The 23,031-nt window shown below is 46.2% G+C and overlaps 1 protein-coding gene across 2 annotated transcripts; it reads left to right on the top strand.

The window, feature by feature from the left end:
* The first annotated feature begins 8,066 nt into the window (after positions 1-8,066).
* Positions 8,067-22,765, top strand: LOC123149880 (histone-lysine N-methyltransferase EZ1). 2 transcript variants are annotated; one of them, XM_044569649.1, is made up of 16 exons: positions 8,068-8,358; positions 8,978-9,108; positions 9,206-9,528; positions 9,638-9,799; positions 11,163-11,247; positions 11,368-11,517; positions 11,602-11,649; positions 11,718-11,786; positions 11,905-12,605; positions 18,930-19,065; positions 19,151-19,371; positions 20,008-20,139; positions 20,986-21,076; positions 21,852-21,899; positions 21,976-22,104; positions 22,257-22,765. In XM_044569649.1, exons 2-16 carry the CDS (start codon positions 9,010-9,012, stop codon positions 22,524-22,526), a joined length of 2,664 nt encoding a protein of 887 aa, XP_044425584.1. In that variant the 5' UTR covers positions 8,068-8,358; positions 8,978-9,009; the 3' UTR covers positions 22,527-22,765. The 2 variants fall into 2 exon arrangements, with proteins under 2 accessions (XP_044425585.1, XP_044425584.1); XM_044569650.1 differs by lacking the exon at positions 11,602-11,649 and having other exon boundaries at positions 8,067-8,358.
* Positions 22,766-23,031: the final 266 nt, after the last annotated feature.

Raw genomic sequence — 23,031 nt, 5'->3', positions numbered from 1 at the left:
TGGACTCTGGTCTTTAGGATCCCCCTCTAGTTCTCTCCATATTTCTCTCACTGTTCCGTTAAATTATGTGCTCATTTCCTATGAACCATCCAAAGGTTTCACCTTCCCTACAAAATATGAAGGTTTCACCTAAAAAATTGTTCTGTTAAGGTATATTGTTGGAATCAATAGTGCATGCTATTCCAATCATATGCTGTTCTGATTCCTACATTGTATTATCATGTCTTAAAAATTGGCGTTCTCACACGTGATTATTTCCCATGGGGTATTCAGTTAATATATATGAGTCATGGGAACTCACAAATGAGAGAGCAATTCAAAAAATCAAAGAGTCCAAATAAAAATCAGGCGACATCACAGCTTCATCAATTCGGATGTCACCCGGTACATAACATTAGATATGTTGTCATCAATTCGGATGTATTATAAACTTCATCTAAGTTGAACTTTCGCATAAACAAATGTTGTATGGTGGTGCACATGTTACTTTGTGCTCTCTAGATCAAATGATCCAATTATGTCCTGCATCACATCGGTCAATGAGTGCAATATGTCGTTGAAAATTTGAAGTACACTCAAGCATGTACATTGAGTGTTACAAGCTGGGGGGTAGTTAGGCTTTCAGTAAAAAAAATGCCTAGTCTTGATGATACAGAAGAAGCCTAATTTCTGTAATCTGCGTTATTAGTACCAAGGAAAGCAAAAACATGAGTTATCTTTGCAATTATCTTATTCAACATGAAAAAATGGCCACACGCTACATAAATGCGTTCTTGTTACTTATGCTCTCTCTTGCCCTTTCATATAGTTTAGGTCTCGTCATTGTATCATGGTAAATTTTTATTTCTATTGAGAGGTACTCTAATCTTTAGAAGTAGCTTAAAGCAGAATTACAAGATGAAATAACATGCAGGTATAAGTCAAAACATCCCTATGAATGATCACCGACCAACTACAACTACATAATTACATATTGTGTCGTACCTAGTACAGTATATCTTTATATATGATCTGCTACATGACAGATTTTATTAAGTCTAGCATCAGGGCGCACTAAACTAAACAATAACAATTCTGCGTAAATAACATAATTCATGAAGATCAATTCATAAAAAACAAAGAATGCATGAATACACCCGTAGATATTGGGCAAGCTACACAGAACAGCTGCCTTTCATATATCGGAGCAATGTTATGTTTCTTCTATGATTTGATCATGTACCGGCATGCTATGAGGAGAGCTTCGATGCCTGTTGTTTCGACCTAGTGAGGTTTGTACATACATGGTAGAGTCAATTACACCGGTGATGCTAGAAATTGGCGTAAATGATCACTTTAGTGCTAGAACTTGCATGATACATTAAAGTGGTGCAAAAACTTGGCTTGGACGTGCAAATGCGGTGCAAATCTCGTTTGTATACGGCCGCAATGCTGACAAGGCATGATAGCATGGCATCGGGCCCGCTGTCAGTGACTGCATAGTGAAGGTTGGGCGTGTAGCGTGCTCTTTTTTGCAAAAACACCCTCAGATTTTTATTTTTTTTCTCATGAAAAGGCACCTGTTAGGCGTGTGGCATCTGGTGGGTCTCACTTGTCAGTGAAACATCACAAATTTTGTTAGAATGAAAAATATGGCGCAGAGGGATTCGTACCGGTGACCGCGGTCTAACCAGCGTGCGCGGCTACCCACCCGCCCACGGTTCACTTGCTGATGCATAAGCATACACAAGTTTTACATCTTTGAGTTAAGTAACATAAATCAAGAATTTTAATCTGTAAAAACAGTTTCGCCCGTGGGGTTTCGAACAAGCTACCCATGTAAAGCAAGTAGGAGGGCGTGCCACTCCAACTATGGACTCTCAATTTTTTTTTTGAGACAAATGGACTCTGATGTGTAAATATAATTGTTACGGTTCATGTCTATAATAGAACGTGCTCCTGGGCTACAATTTACATGTATATTACTCCATCTGTTCACTTTTATAAGTCATTTAGGACAGCTGAAACTGAACCGTTTTAAGTGTTGTCTTAAATGTCTAAAAGGTCTTACAAATGTGAACAGAGGGAGTATTACAATTTACATGTCTACAATAAAATATGTATATTATTTATAATTACAAGTTTAAAAAATTGTAATTATAAATAATATACATATAAATAAATATATAAACCAAAAATGCTCACCTATTAATTTTAAAATCCATCAATTTAAATTATGAATTTTTTTAATATTTTTTCATATGAATTAAAATATCAAAGTAACTTTAGAAAAAATTTGTACTTAAATAAATTATCCTATAAGTTCAAAAAAACTAATTTTTTATAATATAATTATGTTGTATATAAAATTGTCCAAGATTTAATTTCTTCATGTTGTTTTATAAGTGTTCATGCACTTTTATAAATTTTGTGTGTTTTCTATAAATTATATTTGTATTTATAAATTAATTTAAATATATGTATGAAAAAAATTAGCCTAGTGTGTCTGCAGATTCTGAAATGAATACGTATTTACAATACAATTTACATTTTTTAAGCTAAAATGAAAAAAAAACTAGCATGTTTAAGGCACGAAATGCTAGTGGTTGTATTGCTAGGTTCTGCTGGTGGTAATTGTCAGGTCGCTAGTACGGAATCCCACGGCGGCATCTTTTTTTTTCAAATTTATAATTGTTATTTTACGTTCCCTGTGATTGTCTTATTATTATTATTTTACATTATTTTAGGTCAGGATGTAAAAGGCTTAGTATCATTATATAACATTAATTGTTATCTGCTAGGTTGGCTAGCCGCGCACTCCGTTTGACCCAAGGGTCACCTGTTCGAGTCGTGCGTGGTTTTCATTTTTCATTCTGAAACTAATAAAATTTGTGATGTTTGGCTGACAAATGGGATCATCCGATGCCACACATGCAGTTACTGTGTAAACTTAACAGGGGCCTTTATGTAAGAAAAAAGCGAAAAATAAGAATTCAAGGGGGTTTTTTGCAGAAAGAGCACACTACACACCCGTCTTCCCAATATGGTCACTGACACCGGGCCCTACGCCACACTATCATGCTCCGTCAGCGTTGCCGGCGTATAGAAACGAGATTTGCACCGTATTTGCATGTTCGGGTCAAGTTTTTACACCACTTCGATGTATGCCACAAGTTCTAGCACTAAAGTGACCATTTACGCCAAGTTCTAGCACCACCGGTGTAATTGACTCTACATGGTAAATTATGATTCTTCTATACTTTAAAATCAGCAAAACTTAGTCCCTTATAACTTATTAAATCGGATTAGTTTAGTCCCTCGCGCGGTTTCCATGGTTTTCTGCTAACGTGGATCCAGTTTTGACTAAAATTTGACACGTCATACATCAGGGTGCAGCAGAGCAGTGTGCCCATGTCGCGGTTACCGCTGCCGTCGGCGGAGGGACGGTGGTTGTCGTTGCCATCGCAGCTGGTGCGCCGACGCGACGCCCGATGTCTGTGTCGTCATTGCCAAATCTGCAACACGCGCGCGATCACATGGACTGGAAGACGAACGCTTTGAAGAACACGTGAAGGAATTTGTGCTCCTGGTCTAACACAAGGACGGTCTGCTTGCTTCCGTGGTCCGCGTGCAAAACGCATCCAGCGACCTCGCATGCAGGTGGTGCATCCCGTTCAGCTCCTCGCACGGTCATCTATTTTGAAACAGAGGGTATAGTACGTACCCGTTGTCGTCGACGCCTCCGTGCGGCCGGCGCGTGACCTCCACGTGCACGGGCCGCTCGCAGCGCGGGGTGGCGGCGAGGAGCCCGAAGAACCAGGTGAGGGCGGAGGGCGGAGGAGTCTTTCTCGTCCGGCATGAGGCTCACCACGGCACAACATCCCGCAGGAACCGCCGCTGGCGTCCGGCGAGCCGAACATCTCGCCGAGCTCTCTGCCACCGCCGCCGGCGGCTTCTTGTCCAGCGCCGCCGCGAACCACGACACCAGGTGCTGCTCTTGCTCGCCGTCCTCGGCCGAGCTCCGATGACAGTTCGCTGGTCTGTGGCGCCCGAGTTCGGCCCGTCGCTGCGTCGCGCTCACCGCCTAGCTGCGGTACAAGGCGCCACGAGGACCAGTTCGACCCCGATGCTGCCGCCGCCGCCACCTCAAGCTCCGAATCGCTCGACTAGGACGGAGGCATGGCGCTAGGAGCAGCGGACATCGCACGCCATGTGCTCGACAAAATGCCTACACCAGTGATAAGATGTAAGGATAGAATAATCTGGGATGGGCCCTAGGCGGCAACGGCGCGTCGGTGGCTCGTTCTGGTGGCGGCAATGATCGTTTGATGATCCATGAACCTCGACGTAATTTTAATTATGTCTAAGGTGATCTGTACTTCCGGTGAATCTTTATAATAGATCTGATCATTTTAAAAAAAGAAAAAGGACATTTAATTGCCATGATTACGCCTCCTACTCCTCAACCATTGTGGACCAAGTTCATCTATGGGACCAAAAAATGATGCTAGTTTGTAGCATGATCAGAACACGAAATGTAGATTCAAATCTTGCGGAGATAAGCATATTAGGATGAGTGAGCCACACAACCTCGATTGAGAGGGCGGAAGAGCAATAGACACGACAGAAAAGCGGAGAACAACATACAGATGCATGGGGATGGGGGTGATGGAGCGACGAAGACCGGATGAGTTCAGGAGGAGGGGTGCACGTGGGAGATTTGGTGAGCACGATGTAAGGTATCCGTCCGATGATTGCACATAGCTAATGGACGTTCTTCCTCGCCCTGATTCCGTGGCAAAAAAACGATGAAACCGAAACCTATTTCCTCTGCCACCTGGTCCCGACCCAGGGGCGATGAACAAACCATGAACTATTTATGGATAGAACCTGAGAAATAGAAATCACATCCAAGTATCTGAGACAAACGATGCGTTGGGCATGCCTTGCCGCATGCCACAACACAATTGTGTGGAGTAACATATTTGAGTATGGGTGAGATATAATGCAAGGTTGTGTCTCTATGACTCCTGCGAACACGATTCCATGTTTTGTTAGATCTTATCTACGCAACTGAGATCCGATGGTTATTCTCATCAGTTTTTTCTAGGATTGACGTGAAGGCTCCATCGATTTTGTGTTTTGTTAAATCTTATCCACACAATTGAGATCCAATAATTATTTTCATCCATTTTTCAAGGATTAACGTGGAGCTCTGTTGATGCCTCCAATTAGTACATATAAGATAAATGATATCCTCACGTAATAGTTTGGCTTCCTCTGAACTCATCATAATTTTTTTTATCACAGTATGATATAACTACAATTTTCATAATTTAAGACTCAAACTCAGCATAGGATAGAGCAGTATGTGTTTGTACTGCAAATTGAAGCCAAATTATGACATCCAAATTTAATAGATATATTTTTCGTTTTATCATGTAAAGATGCAAACATATATGCTGGTAAAAAAAAGTGCGTACAAGGTGTGTTGGAGAACATTTGATTGGACTGACTCACCACGAGACATTGTGAGAAAGTTGTATTCTTCTATGCCATCAGTTAGCCTCACACAATGTGTATGATGATTCCTTAGACTTGAGATCTTCACACGTGTTTAGGAAGCACAAGGGCTTACTTAGGGGCTATCAAATGCCACACCATAACTGTGTAGACATAAAGGTAGTTTTCGGGTTTGCCTTGAAATATGTCGCGAGACATCATCGATCAAGATGAGATTTGCCCCTCAATACAATGGGGGGAGGGGGGGGGGGTCTCTCTTGGCCACTCTAGTGATAGGACCAAGAAAATGTATGGCCATACTACACCATGTTTCAAGGATTCCGAGTCATGGAAATCGATAAAGAGGATCGAGCTATTAACAAGGATGACATATTCCCACCTCGAGCTCAATCAACATCACGAGGCAAAGGGAGCATGTATATAATATTGTGGAAGGTTCATCCGATGCGATCTTTAAGTGTATTTGGGAGTAGGCATGTCTTGCTAGAGACTGCTACCTATTATTGGTCGAGTAGTGTACCCATGCCATGTCCAGGTATGCGTGAACATATAGGGTCACACACTTAAGGGGACTGGAACAGAGTTTGAACAGGATCCATCTTTTATTGGGTTTATATTGCTATAATGGGCCTCTAAGGTAGAAGCCCATCAGGAGGTCTATATAAGTGAAGGGTGGGCAGAATTGGGGTTAATCTAATGCGTGTGTAGGTGCTCATAGGGGTAGGGTGTGCGTGTATGCGTTCATAGAGGGTGAGTGTATGCGCGTGTATATGAGCGCTTGTGTCTGTACTGATGCTCAAAAAAAATCTAATGCGTGTGTGAGACACAAACCCTAGACGCCGCACTCCCTCCACCCAGATCACGCTTTCGGAGCTAGCACCCCGTCCGCGTGATGTTCCGGACTTTGTACGCGTGGATACCTTGGAAGTACTGTACATGCGGCGCTTGGACGATCGTTAATGGGATCCGTGAGGAGTTGTACGTGGGATGGATAGGAGGAGTACAACTACATCGGCATCGGCACGCGACGTCGACATTCTTCTGTTGCGCTGTGCGTCAAGGGGTAACTACTTGCAGGAGTTCCCGGGATGAACGCAGTAGAATTTTTGATTTCCAGCATAGCCTACCCGTTCTCCTACGGATACTTGTGAAAACTTACTCTGCATATGGCTAGGTGCTTATTAGAAATTTGATATTCTGCTAATTATCTCGCATCATAGTGGTAACTAGTTTTATCAGCAGTAAGCTTTCTACTATTACCTCCATAATCAATAAAGAGCAATCACTATGACTAAGTTAACCTAATATTGTTAGCTTTACTTGTCATAGTTGATAGTTCAACTACTTTATAGTTTTTCCTGCTTTTTGAAACACTTATCTGATAGCATGAACTTGATTTAAAATTAGTATTACCAGTGATTTGATCACCATTCATTACACTTCTTATTCCAATGATGAGTGACACTTCAGTCTCTTTAGGCTGTGCAGATATGTCCTCACGTGTAGAGTAACTTGGTGAGGCGCCGATGACACTTCTCATAGTTCCTAGCTAAAGAAGTACACGAGAGTGTTGATTGGTTCTAAGTGTGTAGATTATCCTATTTTATATACTAATACAAGAGATTTTACATTGCTTGTGATTTTGGTGGTCCTTCACAACTCTTTCAGCACCAAGGTGTATATCTACTACTACTATTTCTTTTTGCTATGGACTTGTCCTCATATGTCGATGAAGCATGGCTCAAATGTCCATTGATCCGTAATTTTGAATTATACAAGGAAAGTTTTTTTATTGCAAAAAACATGAAAATGTTTTCATTACTATATCAAAGTTCTTTATAGATCTACTATCTTGATGATTTCTCGCATTAAAGCCATATTTTCATTCCTCGCCAACATAGTAAGCAAATGTGCATAACCAAAATATGACTATGGACCCAATCAGTCATCTTAGGGCCTGTTTGGATTGCTTGGCGGGGGTCAGCCTGTCAACTGCGGCGCGCCAATTAATTGCCGGTCAATTCTGGCGCCCGCGTCTCGCCAAAATTTTGTTGTCGGATTGAACTAACATAGCTGAGAAGGGCAGTGCGCACCAGATAATCAGTAACTGTCCAAACGCCTACCCCATGTAAGGCCAACATCGAATTTTTGGCTGGGCATGCAAGGGTAACGTTCCAAACAGCCTCTTAATGTTCTTAGACAAGATTGAAACACCCAAGACTGACTGAGGCGGTGGGCCATAGGCGCGCCCTAGCCCCAACCACCAGAGACAGTAAATTACGACAGTAACTGCATTCTCTGCGGGTCTTATCTTGTAATATAATGCTGACTTGGTCATCATGGACAAAGCTTGGCTTTCGAAATTTATAAGCGCTACATTATGAAACGGAGAGAATGTGTGTTTTCTCCGATATAAAGAAAACGATTTTTAGTGGAGAGAGGGAGGGTGCGAAGAGAAGGATTATCCACGGCGGGCGGCGAGTGATCTGACCGGGTCATCAAAGCCCACCTGCTTTCCCCCCAGGTTTCCCTCGGCGCTGTCCCGCACCACCACCATTCTCTTCCCCCTCCCTCCCCGCATTTCAAAAACTAATCCCCTCTCCCCCCTCTCGTGACCTATCTCCCTGCTCCGAGTCTGACCTACCCTACCCTGCCCCCGCGACGACGATCCGCCATTCCCACCCAATGCGGCCACCGCGAGCCTCCTCCCCCTCCCCCTCCTCCGCTCTGCCCTAGAGCGGCCGCCGCACCCCCTCCTCCCCGGCCCGCGCCTCCGCCGCCGCCGCGGTTCCCGCCCCGCCTCGGCCCGTCCCTGCCGTCTCCGCCGCGTCCGCGACCGCCGACATTGGCTCTCAGGTACGCCCTTCCTTCCGGTCACGCGGCAGCCGCTTCCGCCCCGAAACAGGCCGCCGCTGCGCGCGCCGTGTAGATCCGCGCATGGCGCGGCGACGCGGAATGCGGCGCGGGTTGGGCGCCGCGTGGTTACGCTCCGACGGCCTGAAACGGGTGGCGGCTGAGTTCGCGCGTTTTATTCCGCGTTTCTCCCTTCTAGTAGGCATAGGAGTATTCACGAGCCACCCGTTGTGTTTTTTGTCATGGTCCGCCCGTTCCGTTACTGAAGAACCGCTTCATTTATTTTCGAGTGCTGCCGTTTGGATATAGTACCCTAATAACCCGCAGAAATATTGGACGCTTATACATGACTGACAGTAAACTGGACGATGGTGCCTATTTATTGTAGATTTGTAGTAGTTTGTCTGTTCTCTATGGTGTGCAGTATCATTATGCGCTTACAGTTTGTGATCGCGATGCCATTTTATGCCTAACATTGTGCCTGAAAATGTTGAGACCAACTAATTAGTGGCACTCAAAAGTTGGTTGTCTTCTGGCTTCGATAATTTTACCCTTCAATCATACAGCTATGATATGATGAGTTTGTGTTATGCTTGTTATGCTAAAGTTACTACATGTGTAGGTTTACTCAAGAGTCAAGATAGTAAGGCTAATATGTCAGAAGAAGAAAGAAGTGAGGCCTCCCGGCACATTTTACGTGTTATTGACTCGTTGAAGAAGAAAGTTACAGCAGATCGTTTTACTTACATTAAGGTGCTTTGAGATCACACATTCTGTATTTCTCTCAGTACTTTTTGTTATCAGATGTTCATGTTGTTCTTTTCTTCTGATTGTTATATTTTTTTTCCAGAATAGGATAGAGGATAACAAGATAAAGCTCAGCCCCGTTACACAAAGCACTGGCAATTCTTCAAAAATCTGGCAAAGAAGTACATCAAATAGCACTGACTCGAATCTGCTGACAAGTAGGCAAGACGATGTACTCTCTTCTGGGCCTCGTATTGTAGTATCCCTTGCTGACGAAGATGGTGTCAGTTCTGACGAAGAAAGCTCCTATGCCACGTCAACTGTTATGTTGGGTGGAAATCTAGCTGCAAAGAATGTCACTAGGCCAATTAAACTACCAGAAGCACCAAAAATTCCGCCTTATACAACATGGACATTTTTGGACAGGTCTGTTTATAACCACATGCACTTCTCAACCTCCCCAAACCCCTGCTGCATGCAAAGTAAGGTCTCGTAGGGTTTCTTGAGACAAAACTTTTCTCGGGGTTTCATGCAGGAACCAGAGGATGACAGAAGACCAATCTGTACTTGGTCGACGAAGGATTTACTATGATGCAAATTGTGGTGAAGCTTTAATTTGCAGTGATAGTGAGGATGAAGCTGTTGAGGATGAAGAGGAGAAAAAGGAGTTCAAAGTTTCTGAAGACTGTCTTATTCGGTAAACAACTTGGGGCATTCCTTTGTTTTCTTTTGCATTATTTTGCCTTAGCTTTGGCTTAACTTCTGCACTTATTTGTGATTCACAGATGGGCTAGTTTTAATATCACAGTTCCTCAAATAAATGCTACCCCACTTACTTTTCTTGGAAGAAATACATTTGTTGTATTTGTATTTTAATACGGGAACCACGCTACATTAGGATACAAGCAGCTTATGGTTTTAGGATACATAAGCAATTAATAGTTTCCTGAAAAAAATACGTTGCGCACAATTTACTTTTAAGTTAAAGGATTGTCTCATTTTTTCTCTTGAAACATAATACTCCATCCGTTCCTATTTTGGTGGTGTTTTTTTCTGTTGAAATTCCTATTTAGGAAGCACATTAGGAAGTCAGATGATTAGTTTTCGTGTCCAGTCCTCTCACTAATCTCTAATCGGCTCTTAACCCATTGATCTCCACAATCTATGGCCGTACTAAATACACCCAGAACACATGCCCGTTATCTTCTCTCGTTCCTCCTTTATCCACAATAAATACATGCAGGACAGCAGTAGTGCGCAAGGTTGATGTGTGAGATCAAGAGAGAAAAAACAGGAGCGAATCTGTTTGCAATTTTTGCAAGATAGCGTGTTATGAATACGAGAGCTGGGCGATGGTGCAGTTATGAGATGATGTGAACAAAGAGCTGGGGTTTGCGTGACGGTAAAGTGACCAAAATCTTTGCGGGCACTCTGCGCTGGAAATCCTTGGTCTTGGCAAAATTGGAAACACAACGCCGAAAAGGGAATGTCGGGGGTACATCAAGAGTTGTAAAGTACTTCCTCCGTTCTTTTTTATAAGACGTTTCAGACAGCTGACATTGAATTGTTTTGGGTGCTGTCTGAACTGTCTAAAATGTCTTATAAAAGTGAACAGAGGGAGTATTTAACTAATATGAATACGAAGTATCACTAAGTAATTATTGTGGCCTGCATTGCTTCACTTTATTTTCGTCTAATAAAGAACTTGGATAATTCATTACCACTTTCGTGTCTTTCTTCTTCCTTTCTACCTAAGGTGAGACTGCAAAATGTTTAATTGGTTTGCATAATCGGACTAGACTAGCTTGGACCTCCAGAAAAGTAGGCTTATGTTACTTAAAATGGGCTGCATGCTTTGTTTCTAGTGTACTCTTCAAGGAACTTTAATGTGAAGTTTATGTTGTCCAACTATATTCTGCGTAGTCTGTTGATGAGTTTACACACCTTCTTTAACCTGGATAGACCAAAAATAGATTTAGGCTTCTGCTATACACCTTCTTCTCAATGGGTGATTTGATGACTATGTAATTAATTATGTTCCTCTGCTACTCTTATGTTAGGATGACAATTCAAGAATGTGGCATGTCTGATGCAGTGCTGGAAACCCTAGCTCGTTTTTTTGATAGGGCGGCTGGTGATATAAAGGCTAGTTTTCTGTTCATAATCATTCACATAATCTCAATAACATTTTGGCCATTTGGGCTTTTCCTTTTCCAGTTCACATTTTCGCTATTGACAATTAACACATATAGCCCTATTTTACAGGCCAGATATGAGATCCTAAATGGGGAGAAAACTGAGGGTTCTCTTAAAAAGGTTTCTGAACTTAATGCCAAAGTGGAAGATCTCTACCGTGATAAAGATTTGGATGCAGCATTGGATTCCTTTGACAATCTCTTTTGTCGCCGATGTCTAGTACGTTCATCTGTTAACCATCATATGCTTTCTGTAATGCCTCTGGTTTGCTGATGAATATTCTGCCCATCTTGATATTGGCAGGTTTTTGATTGCAAACTACATGGGTGTTCTCAAGATTTAGTATTTCCTGTAAGTTTTGAAGTTCAATAGTTATTTCCAAAATTGGGAGGTATTCTAATTTGTGTGTTCTCATACAGACAGAAAAGCAACCACCTTGGAACAGCATGGATGATGGTGTACCATGTGGTATTCATTGTTATAAACTGGTTTGTATTTTATGGTGTATGACTTCTGAAAATTGGCTTGTCTTGTCTGACAATTTGGATTTTGAAACATAAGCATGTGACTTGCATTGACATTGTTTTACAAACCACGTTTTTTCAGGCTCCTAAACCAGAGGCTACTACCACAGTTGATTCTGACATGCTTGACATAGAGGAGCCAACTCACTCATCCGATAATACAAGGAACCAGTTAAGCTCAAATAAGAAAAAACAGGGTTCTAGTGGTAAGAAAGCGAAATCCCAACAAAGTGAAGGCTCTTCAACCCAAAGGGTTGCCTCAGAAAGCAGTGACTCAGAAGGACATCCAATGAGCACTAAATCTCCACAACAATCATCTTGTCAATCAAAAGTCAAAATTAGCCCGAAAGGTGGAATCAGGAAAAGTACTAATAGAAGAATCGCCGAGCGGATTCTTATGAGTGTGAAGAAAGGACAAAGAGAAGTGGCACCATCAGATTCTAATTCTGGTGGATGCCTCTGGCCAAGGGACATGAAGCTTAGATCTGATACACGAAATGGACACAAGGATTCAGTTGCATCCCCACAACAGAATTCTCCAAGCACAAGAAGTTCTCGGAAGAAGGATGCGCCTCAAATGGAGAATAGTTTAGCTTCAGGGGAAGATCGTAATGATTCAACAGTGGAAACCAAGAACGAACATTCAGCAACAGATGGCCATGATAGTTCGATGATAGAAGATGTTGAGGAGAATATATGCAGGCAAGAAAATAATTGTAGATCCTGGAAGGTGATTGAACAAGGGCTTCTGGTGAAAGGTTTGGAGATTTTTGGAAGGAACAGGTTGGACCCTTATCCTGATCACCATCATTATATCAGTGGTTTCATTACCTTGCACTTGTTTATGTGTTGCTTAGTACTCCCTCCGTCCCATAATATAAGATCTTATTACATCCAATATACTCATATATTGGATGTAATAAGATCTAATATTATGGGATGGAGGGAGTATCATACAACCAGTCAGGCAATTTTGGGTGTGTGGCTTTACATAACCTGTAAAACATTTTCCTGAACTGAGTAAAGGTTATATGTGAATTGTTTTAAACTCTGCCACTCGGAAGACTTTGACTATGGTTCCTCACTGAGTAGACAATTCATTCCTTTTACATATGGTATTCCCATCATTTCCTTTTGCATGCTGTTTTCTCACTATCTTACAAGCGCAGAGTACCAGGGATTGAAAAAAATGCTGGGGGAGGAAATGTTTATGATCTTTCTATGACTAAAAGTTGAGGCCATCTCCTCATAACTATATATTGTTAGACCTTTCAACCTGAGCATTGATAGTTGTGGATGACACTAGGAGAGTTGGGACAATTTTCGTTGGTTTATTTCTCACACAATGCCATGCCAACCCGAGGGGTTGGGGATACATATTTATAGGCTGCTAGCCAGCCAAGGCATATGCTAAGATGCTGCCAAGATGCCAGTCTAAGATGCTAGTCTAAGATGCTAGTCTAAGATGCTAACTGACAGTCCTTGATGGTCAAGGACTTTATCCTCCTAACTGCCACAAGGACCATGTGCTGCAGCCCCACAAGGACCATGTGCTGCAGCCCCACAAGGACCCTAGTACACAGACTTATCCATCATTCTCCCCCTAAGTCTTGTACGTCGTCTTGTGGGAGAGTTGAATCATCCCAATCCTGGAGCAAAGTTCGAGGAACTTGACCCTCCCAAGGGGCTTGGTGAGCAGGTCTGCGAGCTGATCCTTGGTGTTGATGTAGCTCGCCTCGATGCTCCCTTCTTCCACACAGCTGCGGATGAAGTGATACCTCAGTCGGATGTGCTTGCTCCGTTCGTGGAACACGGGGTTCTTTGCCAGGGCCAGGGCGGACTTGCTGTCCACCAGGAGCTGCACCGTTCTGGTGTCTTGAACGAGAAGATCACCAAGCAGTCGAGCAAGCCAGAGCGCCTGAGTACAGGCGGTGGAGGCCGCTATGTACTCAGCCTCACAGCTGGACAGGGCCACCACCTGCTGCTTGACTGATTGCCAGCTCACGAGACACTTGCCGAGGAAGAGGAGGATCTGGCTCGTGCTCTTGCTGGTGTCGATGTCGCCGGCGTGGTCGCTGTCGCTGTACCCGACGAAGTGTGCCGCCCCAGGACACCTAGGGTAGTGGAGGCCGTGGTCGAGGGTCCCTGCTATGTAGCGGACGATCCTCTTCACTGCCTGCTGGTGTTCCGACGTTGGTCGCTCCATGAACCGACTGACATAGCCGACGGAGAATGCCAAGTCCGGCCGTGTGTGAGTGAGGTAGCGAAGGCTCCCCACAAGGCGTCGGTACTGCGTAGCATCCACTTCCTCCGTCGTGCTGTCGCGGCTCAGTTTCAGCCTCTCCTCCATCGGAGTGAGAGCTGGATGGCAGTCGGTGAGCCCAGCTAGCTCAACGATGCGCTTGGCGTAGGCGGACTGTCGAAGCGCGATCCCGGAGTGGTCCTGGTGCACCTCAATCCCTAGATAGAAGGAGAGGAGCCCCAGGTCACTCATCTGGAACGTGGCCTTCATGTCTTCCTTGAACGCCGCCACCTCTGCACCTTTGGTGCCGGTGATCACCAGGTCGTCAACGTAGACGCCTACCAGTAGGGCATTTCCTCCACTCCCCCGTCGGTAGACGGCAGCCTCATGCGGGCTCTGCTCGAAACCCATCTTCTTCAGCGTGGAGTCCAGCTTGGCGTTCCACGCCCTGGGCGCCTGCCGCAGGCCATAGAGAGCCTTGCGCAGGCGGAGCACCTTGCCCTCCTGGCTGGGAATCGTAAACCCAGGTGGCTGATGCACGTAGACTTCCTCCTTCAAGTCGCCGTTGAGGAATGCCGACTTAACGTCCATGTGGTGGACACGCCAGCCCTCCTGGGCCGCCAGCGCAAGGAGAAGTCGCACGGACTCCATCCGTGCCACGGGAGCGAAAGCGTCGTCGAAGTCGACTCCTTCCTGCTGCAAGAAGCCTCGGGCCACCAAGCGAGCCTTGTGCTTGATGATGGCGCCGGCTCCATCCCTCTTCAGCTTGAACACCCACTTAAGGGTGATTGCGCGGTGACCTCGAGGGAGATCAGCGAGCTCCCAGGTGCGGTTTTGCTCGACCGCATCCATCTCCAACTGCATCGCGGCGCGCCATGCCGTGTCTCTCTCGGCCTCTGCAAAGGACCGTGGTTCGCCGTCTTCACACACGAGCTGTAGTTGCGTCTCCAGGTCACGTGGCATCAGTCCCGGCACCGGCTGGTCGCCGAGTAGATCATCCATCGTGCGATACCGCAGCTGTTCGCCTCCATACCATGCGTCGACCCGCTCCTCGTCGTGAGTGAGCGGGGAAGCGAACTTCATCGGGTTGTGCTCTGCGTGAGCTGGTGCTGATGAAGACGAGCCCGGAGTGGCGACCGCCTGGGCTGGAGTATGCGGCGTCGCCGGTTGTGGTGTCGTCGGTGTAGCAGGCGCCGGAGTCGATGTAGTTTTGGGGGCCGGGGTAGACGTGCCCGGTGAAGAGGAGCTGCTTGCTCCCCCAGCTTCCTTGAAGTGAGCGTACTCGACAATGAAGTCGTCATACGTCGGCGTCGAGCCGTCGTCCACCGCCTTGTCCCATTGCCACCCTCGCCCTTCGTTGAACACGACGTCTCGCGCTGTGCGCACACGTTGTGTCTTTGGGTCGAGGATGCGGTAGCCTTTGAGCCCTCCGCGTAGCCGATGAAGACTCCCGGAGTGCTCCTGTCGTCGAGCTTGCCGATGTGGCCGAGCTCCTTGGCGAACGCAAGGCAGCCAAAGACCCGCAAATGAGAGACCGCCGGCTTCCGCCCATGCCAGGCCTCGTACGGAGTTCTGCCGTCGAGTGCCTTAGTAGGAGAGCGGTTGAGGATGTAGACGGCCGTTAGCACCGCCTCTCCCCAGAAGACAGCCGGCATCCCTCTCTGCTTGAGGAGAGCCCGAGCCATCCCCACAACCGTCTGGTTGCGCCGCTCGACGACGCCGTTTTGCTGTGGGCTGTACGGCGCAGAGTAGTGGCGCTGGATGCCCTCATCGGCGCAGTACGACGCGAATTCGGCCGCCGTGAACTCGCCGCCGTTGTCAGTGCGCAACACGCGCAATTTGCGGCCGCTCTCTGCCTCCACACCAACCTGCGCGCGCCTGATGGCGTCCGCCGCTTCTCCCTTACTGCCGAGGATCATCACCCACATGTAGCGGGAGAGATCGTCGACGAGCAGCAGGAAGTAGCGTCGACCTCCTGGTGTGGCTGGCGTCACCGGGCCGCACAGGTCTCCGTGCACGAGCTCCAGCTTCTCCTTAGCCCGAAAACTCGCCTGTTGGGGAAAGGGGAGTCGTCTCTGCTTTGTCAGTACGCAGATGTCGCAGAACTGCTCCACATGGTCGAGGCATGGCAGGCCTTGCACCATCTCCTTGGCACTTAGACGCTTCAGGGCCTCAAAGTGAAGGTGCCCAAAGCGCTCATGCCACTGCCACGCCTCGTCGTCTCGACGGACAGCGAGACAGACCGGTTGTGCCACCTGCACATCAAGGACGTAGAGTCGATTTTCACCTCTGGGCACCTTGGCGAGAAGGCGACGCTGGCGATCCCAGATGCGTAGGACCCCATGCTCAATCAGCACGCGTGAGCCGTTCTCATCCAGCTGTCCCAAGCTGATGATGGAATTCCTTAGCGCGGGGATGTAGTAGACACCGGTGAGCAGCCGGTGCTCTCCCATCTTGGTGGTGAAGATGACGGAGCCGACGCCCTTTATCTCCACAGCGGAGGCATCCCCGAACTTGACGGAGCCTCGCGCATCGGAGTCGAGCTCGGCGAAGAATTCCCTTCGACCGGTCATGTGGTGGGTGGCGCCGGTGTTGAGGCACCACCCCGTAGCCTTGTCCTTCCCGGAGCCATCGCCGAGAAGAGCGTGTGCTTTTGGCTCATCGAGGTGGATGAAAGCCTTTGCGACTGGAGTCGCCGAGGGTAGCTCAATGCTTGCATGCGCCATGAACAGAGCCGTCTCCTCCTCCTTCGCCTGTGCGACGTGAGCCTGGCCTTGTCGTGGTTGCCGACACTCATTGGCCCAATGGCCAAACCGGCCACAGTTGTGGCAACTGTTGTCTTGTGCCGGCCTGGGCTTGCCAGCGGCGCCGTCCTTGGCGCCTCCGCGGGCGTCACCTTCGGCACGTCCTTGTGCCCTGCCCGGGGGGCCTCTTCGCGCCTTACGCTGCTTGCCACGCTTGCGGCCGCCCGTCGAGGAGGAAGGCTCCCCCTTCTTCCTGTCACCAAGGCTGGGATCCCACTGCTCCCGAGTTAGGAGCAGCTTCCCGCCGGTGGTGACGGGCCCCGAGGGGGGCTGTGGCTCGTCGGTGTCGACGACCTTGAGTCGACCTATCGCCTCCTCGATCGTCATCGTGGAGAGGTCCAGCAACGACTCGATCGAGCGAGCCATCTGCTTGTACTTCTCGGGAATGCACCGAAAAAGCTTCTCGACAGCTCTCTCCTCGGTGTAGGTGGCATCGCCAAACTTCACCATCTTCTGCAGCAGAGTGTTGAGACGGAGAGCAAAGTCATCAACGTCCTCACCTGGCTTGAAGCCCAGGTTCTCCCACTCCTTACGAAGTGTCTGCAGGGTGGACTTGCGAGCACGGTCGCTGCCGATGCGTGCTGCGGCGATGGCGTCCCAAGCCTCCTTGGCAGTCCGCTTGTTGGAAAGCGAGAACTGCATCTCGGGCGGGACTGCGGCGATGAGGGCGTCCAGTGCCCGTCGATCCTTTAGGTGGTCGACGTTGCTGTCCTGGACTGCCTCCCACATGCGCCGCACCTGGAGCCTGACCTTCATGATCCCGGCCCACTCGACGTAGTTGGTTTTAGTGAGGGTAGGCCACCCAACACTGGAACCAACATCCCTGACCACAGTCCGGACCTCGTAGAGGCCGCGGTCCTGGTCGTTGCAGCCGCCGTCGCGGTGCGCGCCTCCACCTGGAGCACGGGCGTGCTCGGCTGCCCACTGCGCCGTCCGCTCCTGCGCCACTTTGGCGCGATCTGCGTCGGCGCCGTCGTCCGCAGGCGCGGAGCTGCTGGAGCTGCCGGGGCTGCCGCGGAGTGCCTTGGCATCCGCCGTAGCCTCACGGGCTGCTTCTGCTGCTGCTGCTGCTTCTACCTCCGCCCTGGCTGCTTCTACCTCCGCTCTGGCTGGCTGCAGCGACACTCTTGCCGCCGCAGCAGCCGCTGCTATAGCCGCTCGCTCACGCTCCTCTGCCACGGCGCGCTCGGCCTCTTGCCGGCGCCGCATGCTCGAGGTAGCCGTGTGCTGAGAGCGATCTGCAGACATGGCTCGCTGCAGGGGGGCTGTTGCGTGAAGAGGAGGCTGATGAAGACGAGCTGCTGCTCGACAGTCCGGAGGGAGGAAGGTAACCAGAGGCAGGCGGAGCAGCTGCTGTTACCGACTTGGGCTGCTCACAGGAAATGCTCAGGGTGCAGGTTAACGAGGCTCTGATACCACTTGTTAGACCTTTCAACCTGAGCATTGATAGTTGTGGATGACACTAGGAGAGTTGGGACAATTTTCGTTGGTTTATTTCTCACACAATGCCATGCCAACCCGAGGGGTTGGGGATACATATTTATAGGCTGCTAGCCAGCCAAGGCATATGCTAAGATGCTGCCAAGATGCCAGTCTAAGATGCTAGTCTAAGATGCTAACTGACAGTCCTTGATGGTCAAGGACTTTATCCTCCTAACTGCCACAAGGACCATGTGCTGCAGCCCCACAAGGACCCTAGTACACAGACTTATCCATCATATATTACAAACAGATTTTCCACTAATGACATTGTCTTCATAGTGTCAAGGCATATACTACCTATATTAATGGTTAAAGTTTTAAATGTGAACCACAAGGATCCCACCACCACTTAAATTTTTAGGCACTATTTTTTCTCCAAGGTGCAAACAATACTCAATTTTCCATGAAAATTGCAAGGGTACGACACTTTCATGTGTCTTTTGAATTGTTGCTGCTCACAGTGGGAGCACATGAATCTGGGAGCCAAATCGCTGCTCTCCTTTATCATTATTATAGTCATAAGTTTACCCTGTTTCCCAGAATTAATAGTCACACTGAATTCATGTTTTTTTCATGCAGTTGTTTAATTGCTCGGAACCTTCTCTGTGGAATGAAAACATGCAGCGATGTTTTTCATTATATGAGTTATATTGAAAACAGCAGCGCATCTGGAACTCTTAGCAGGGGTGATTCCCTCGTCAAAGGATATATAAAGGTTTGGTTCACTCTACCCCTATGTTATTTTTTATTTTTCACCCAGGTGGTTTCTTATTTTCATGCTGCCAATGTTAACATCTCAGGGACATGAGTTGCGCGTGAGATCACGATTTATTAGAAGGCGAGGTAGAGTTCGTCGTTTGAAGTACACCTGGAAATCTGCAGGTTACCATTTTATAAGGAAAAGGATTACAGAAAGGAAAGATCAGCCTTGTCGGCAATATAATCCATGTGGTTGTCAATCATCATGTGGGAAACAGTGTCCATGTCTCGTAAATGGGACATGCTGTGAGAAATACTGTGGGTGAGTCGATTATTTTCCTTTACAACAACTTGCACAATTATAGCATAAGTTATATGCATCTGAAGTATATGTGCTTTTTTCTGTTTACTATGGAGTTCTTCTAGTTATTGACTACTGCCGTTCTTTCCCACAGATCAACTTACCTTTTCATTTTGCTGGTATATATATTTTTCTTGGATTAATCCTGTCACATGTGAACTAAGAATGCTTGTCCTTCTGGATACTAATACAATTGCTCATGAAAACACTACTCGATATCTAGAAATATAGTTTGATTTCATATTCTATGAAATTGTTTAGTAGAATGATTGAATACTTTAGTGCTGAGTTGTTTTCTCGTTACTTTTTAGCACACCTAACTCTTTTTAGACAACACCCAAGCTAGTATTGGATTCAAATGATATTTTTAAAGCTGTGTTGTACATGATTAACTCTCCGTAGAGAATAAAATCAGACTAATTTATGGTCATGGATACTTTGTCATTATTGCTTAGTTTGAGAAATTTCAGTTGTGAATGGAATCAAAACTATAAAAACACATAAAACAGACATGCAAACAATTTTGTATCCTCATCCTGCTGTCATAATGTAGCAATTGGTGCGAGTAACTGGAAGTTTATTCCCTTTGCATTTCAGGTGTCCGAAAATGTGCAAGAACCGTTTTCGAGGTTGTCATTGTGCTAAGAGCCAGTGTCGCAGTCGCCAGTGTCCATGCTTTGCTGCTGACAGGGAATGTGATCCTGACGTGTGCAGAAACTGCTGGGTCGGGTATGTATTTGCACAATCATATGAACCTTTGAAGGCATATGTAGTTAATTCACCAGTATCAATGTATAGAAAATTGCATCACCAGGACTTGTGTATTTTGTTCTTTGCACTTCTACAATCTCATCTGTAGCAGATTAGTTCATAATTCACCAAGTTTGCCTTCGAAAATTTCCGTGATGCTTCTGTTTTACCACCTGATATTTGAGAATTAGTCATCCATTTGAAATTGCACACAGCGGCGCCAACAGAAGTAAATCTGCACGTTGTAAGTTGCTGCATCGCAAGTATGGGTGGTAATTCTGCAAAAGCTCAAATATATGTGTCACACAAGTATCTCATCTGTTCATGAAGAGCTTTGTTGGATGGTGAATCTATTATTAGAAGTGCACAAATACTCTTGCTTGATAACATTTTAGCATCTCAAGATACAGTTCTGCAGCTAAAAGCCTTAAACAAGGGGGTTGATAAATGATAAATTGATGATTTTAATTTTGTAGCCATCAGCTACAGTTGACAATCATCACACATAGTAATTTGACATGATTCACCCTGTTGTTAACACGCTTGATTGAATGCTTATGTGCGTGGTGCGCCAGTGCATTGTTAAAGGGTCTAAAACTTATCGGGTTTCCCATTGTTTATGCACGTACTATGTAAAATCATGGAACAGTATCTTGTTCACAATGGATGTTTCGTAGAACCCATAAAGTTGCAAGCTGTTCATGGACAATTTTATTAATGTTGAATCATGCTTTGCAAACTGTTCTAGCTTGAAATGTTGTCTCGTCTGTAATTATTGCGGAGTAAATCATCATTGCATTAAACTGTTCCATTTCTAACCTACAGGTGTGGTGATGGTTCACTGGGAGTTCCTAACCAAAGAGGTGATAATTATGAATGCCGGAACATGAAGCTACTTCTTAAACAACAACAAAGGGTAAAAAATTTACACTTCAGTTTATCACATGTTATGAACATCTTGGTTATATTTCTTCGAGTTGACTTGATTTGCTGATTTCTTTGGTTGGCATTGTCATCTACTCCCTCCGTTCCAAAATAGATGACTCAACTTTATACTAACTTTAGTACAAAATTAGTACAAAGTTAGGTCATCTATTTTGGAATGGAGGGAGTAACAGAATAAAGATAAGAACCACAGATTCTTTGTGTGCAAAATTGCAGGCTTAGATACCTGAACTGGTAGATGTGATTTAAACATGATTTAATTGTCTTCATCTCTTTGAGCTAGTTCTGATTACTGTTGAGGCTGGTATTGATATAGCAGTAATTTAGAACTTCTGAGCAGTGGCTCTTGTTTATGGTTAGTACCGAGCTAGTTATGAACCAATTAGGATATGATTTTGATTTAAATTGGGCGTTCTCTTAAGAGATTATTTTTACCATCAATTTAAGCAGGGACATCATTTTTCTTCTGAAATGAAGGAAAAATAGAACAGGGCAATGCCAGCATTGCCACTCCTTACTGAAAAGGGCATTAGTTGTGATAAGCGACTGAATTGCAAAGCCGAATTCTTGTACACGACAGCCATTTTAATGTTCTCGTTGGACTTGATGTTGTGACACAACACATGAAATAGCTGGCAAAACACACGCTTCTCGATAAAAGACTTGATGTCCATTATAAGGCCTGGGTTCTGTTTTGAACAAATTGTTCTGTTCATGGTTTTGAATAGTCATTACTTTGTTTTCAGGTCTTGCTTGGGAGATCTGATGTTTCTGGCTGGGGAGCATTTCTCAAGGTAAGATTGCTCCGTCCATCTTCTCCATCGCTCTTCCCCTTTAATTCATCTTATTTATCTTTTCCATAATCTTCAGAATACTGTTAGCAAGCATGAGTATCTTGGCGAGTACACTGGGGAGCTTATCTCTCACAAGGAAGCAGACAAGCGTGGGAAGATATATGACCGTGAGAATTCGTCGTTCCTGTTCAACCTGAATAATGAGGTAGGTGTACAAGGTTACCATCTACAGTCGTCTCAACATTCAGGGCTATATGCCGGACTGATCACTAGATATCCTTCTCAACTCTTCATTCAAAGCCTAGCATTTTACATCTGATCCGACCGCTGTTCCCTTACTCTACTCTTTGAATGCAGTTTGTTCTGGATGCCTTCAGAATGGGCGACAAGCTGAAGTTTGCCAACCACTCCCCTGACCCGAATTGCTATGCCAAGGTCATCATGGTAGCAGGCGATCACAGGGTAGGCATATTTGCCAAAGAGCGGATCGGTTCAGGCGAGGAGATCTTCTATGATTACCGCTACGAGCCTGACCGAGCCCCCGTGTGGGCTCGAAAGCCCGACGCTCCTGGAGCGAAAGACCCCGGGCAGCCTTCCAGCGGGCGGGCCAAGAAGCTCGCCCACTGAAGAGACATCCATCATTGGTTGATTCTTTTGTTCAGGGCCAGAATTGGGTAGTTGTTAGCATGCTGTTGTACCTTAACCTGACATTCATTCCTTGGCCCACTGTTGTAGTGTCAGAAGTTGAGAACCCCATTTGTGTCGGAACCTGTGGATGGAACGTGAACGGTTTTTTAACCGCTATATGGTTGCTCCATGCCCAATGCAGCTGGGCTGCCTTTGGTGGTGTGTTTGCCCTCTCAAAAGTTCTTGTATGTGTGTTTGTTTGATGTAGCCGCATGGGTTGATCATGGCACCACGACGCTATTGCGAGTGATGTGTTTGTTCGAGCAATGCCCACAGTTATTGATCACGACTCACTGGTTACTGAACATTCTAACTGACGAGTGGACATTCAGGCAATCAAGCGAGGAGCTGTGCTTGCCAATGGCAGTGCACATGTTGGCAAGAAGAGGAGGCCGCCTTGAGTGGCTGGTGCTCTGCATATACCAAGGGAAAACAGAAGATGCAA

The sequence above is a fragment of the Triticum aestivum genome, chromosome 7A (genome assembly GCF_018294505.1).
Source record: "Triticum aestivum cultivar Chinese Spring chromosome 7A, IWGSC CS RefSeq v2.1, whole genome shotgun sequence".
NCBI lineage: Eukaryota > Viridiplantae > Streptophyta > Magnoliopsida > Poales > Poaceae > Triticum > Triticum aestivum.
Note: the sequence above shows the minus strand (reverse complement) of the source record. Positions and strands in the feature narration are given on the sequence as shown.

What these genes read in the sequence shown, in the direction of transcription:
- LOC123149880 (XM_044569649.1), top strand. Translation starts at nt 9,010, where the DNA reads ATGTCAGAAGAAGAAAGAAGTGAGGCCTCCCGGCACATTTTACGTGTT. An exon ending in GGGCGGCTGGTGATATAAAG is followed by an intron (nt 11,248 to 11,367) that starts GCTAGTTTTCTG and finishes CCTATTTTACAG; the next exon opens with GCCAGATATGAGATCCTAAA. An exon ending in GCTGGGGAGCATTTCTCAAG is followed by an intron (nt 21,900 to 21,975) that starts GTAAGATTGCTC and finishes CATAATCTTCAG; the next exon opens with AATACTGTTAGCAAGCATGA.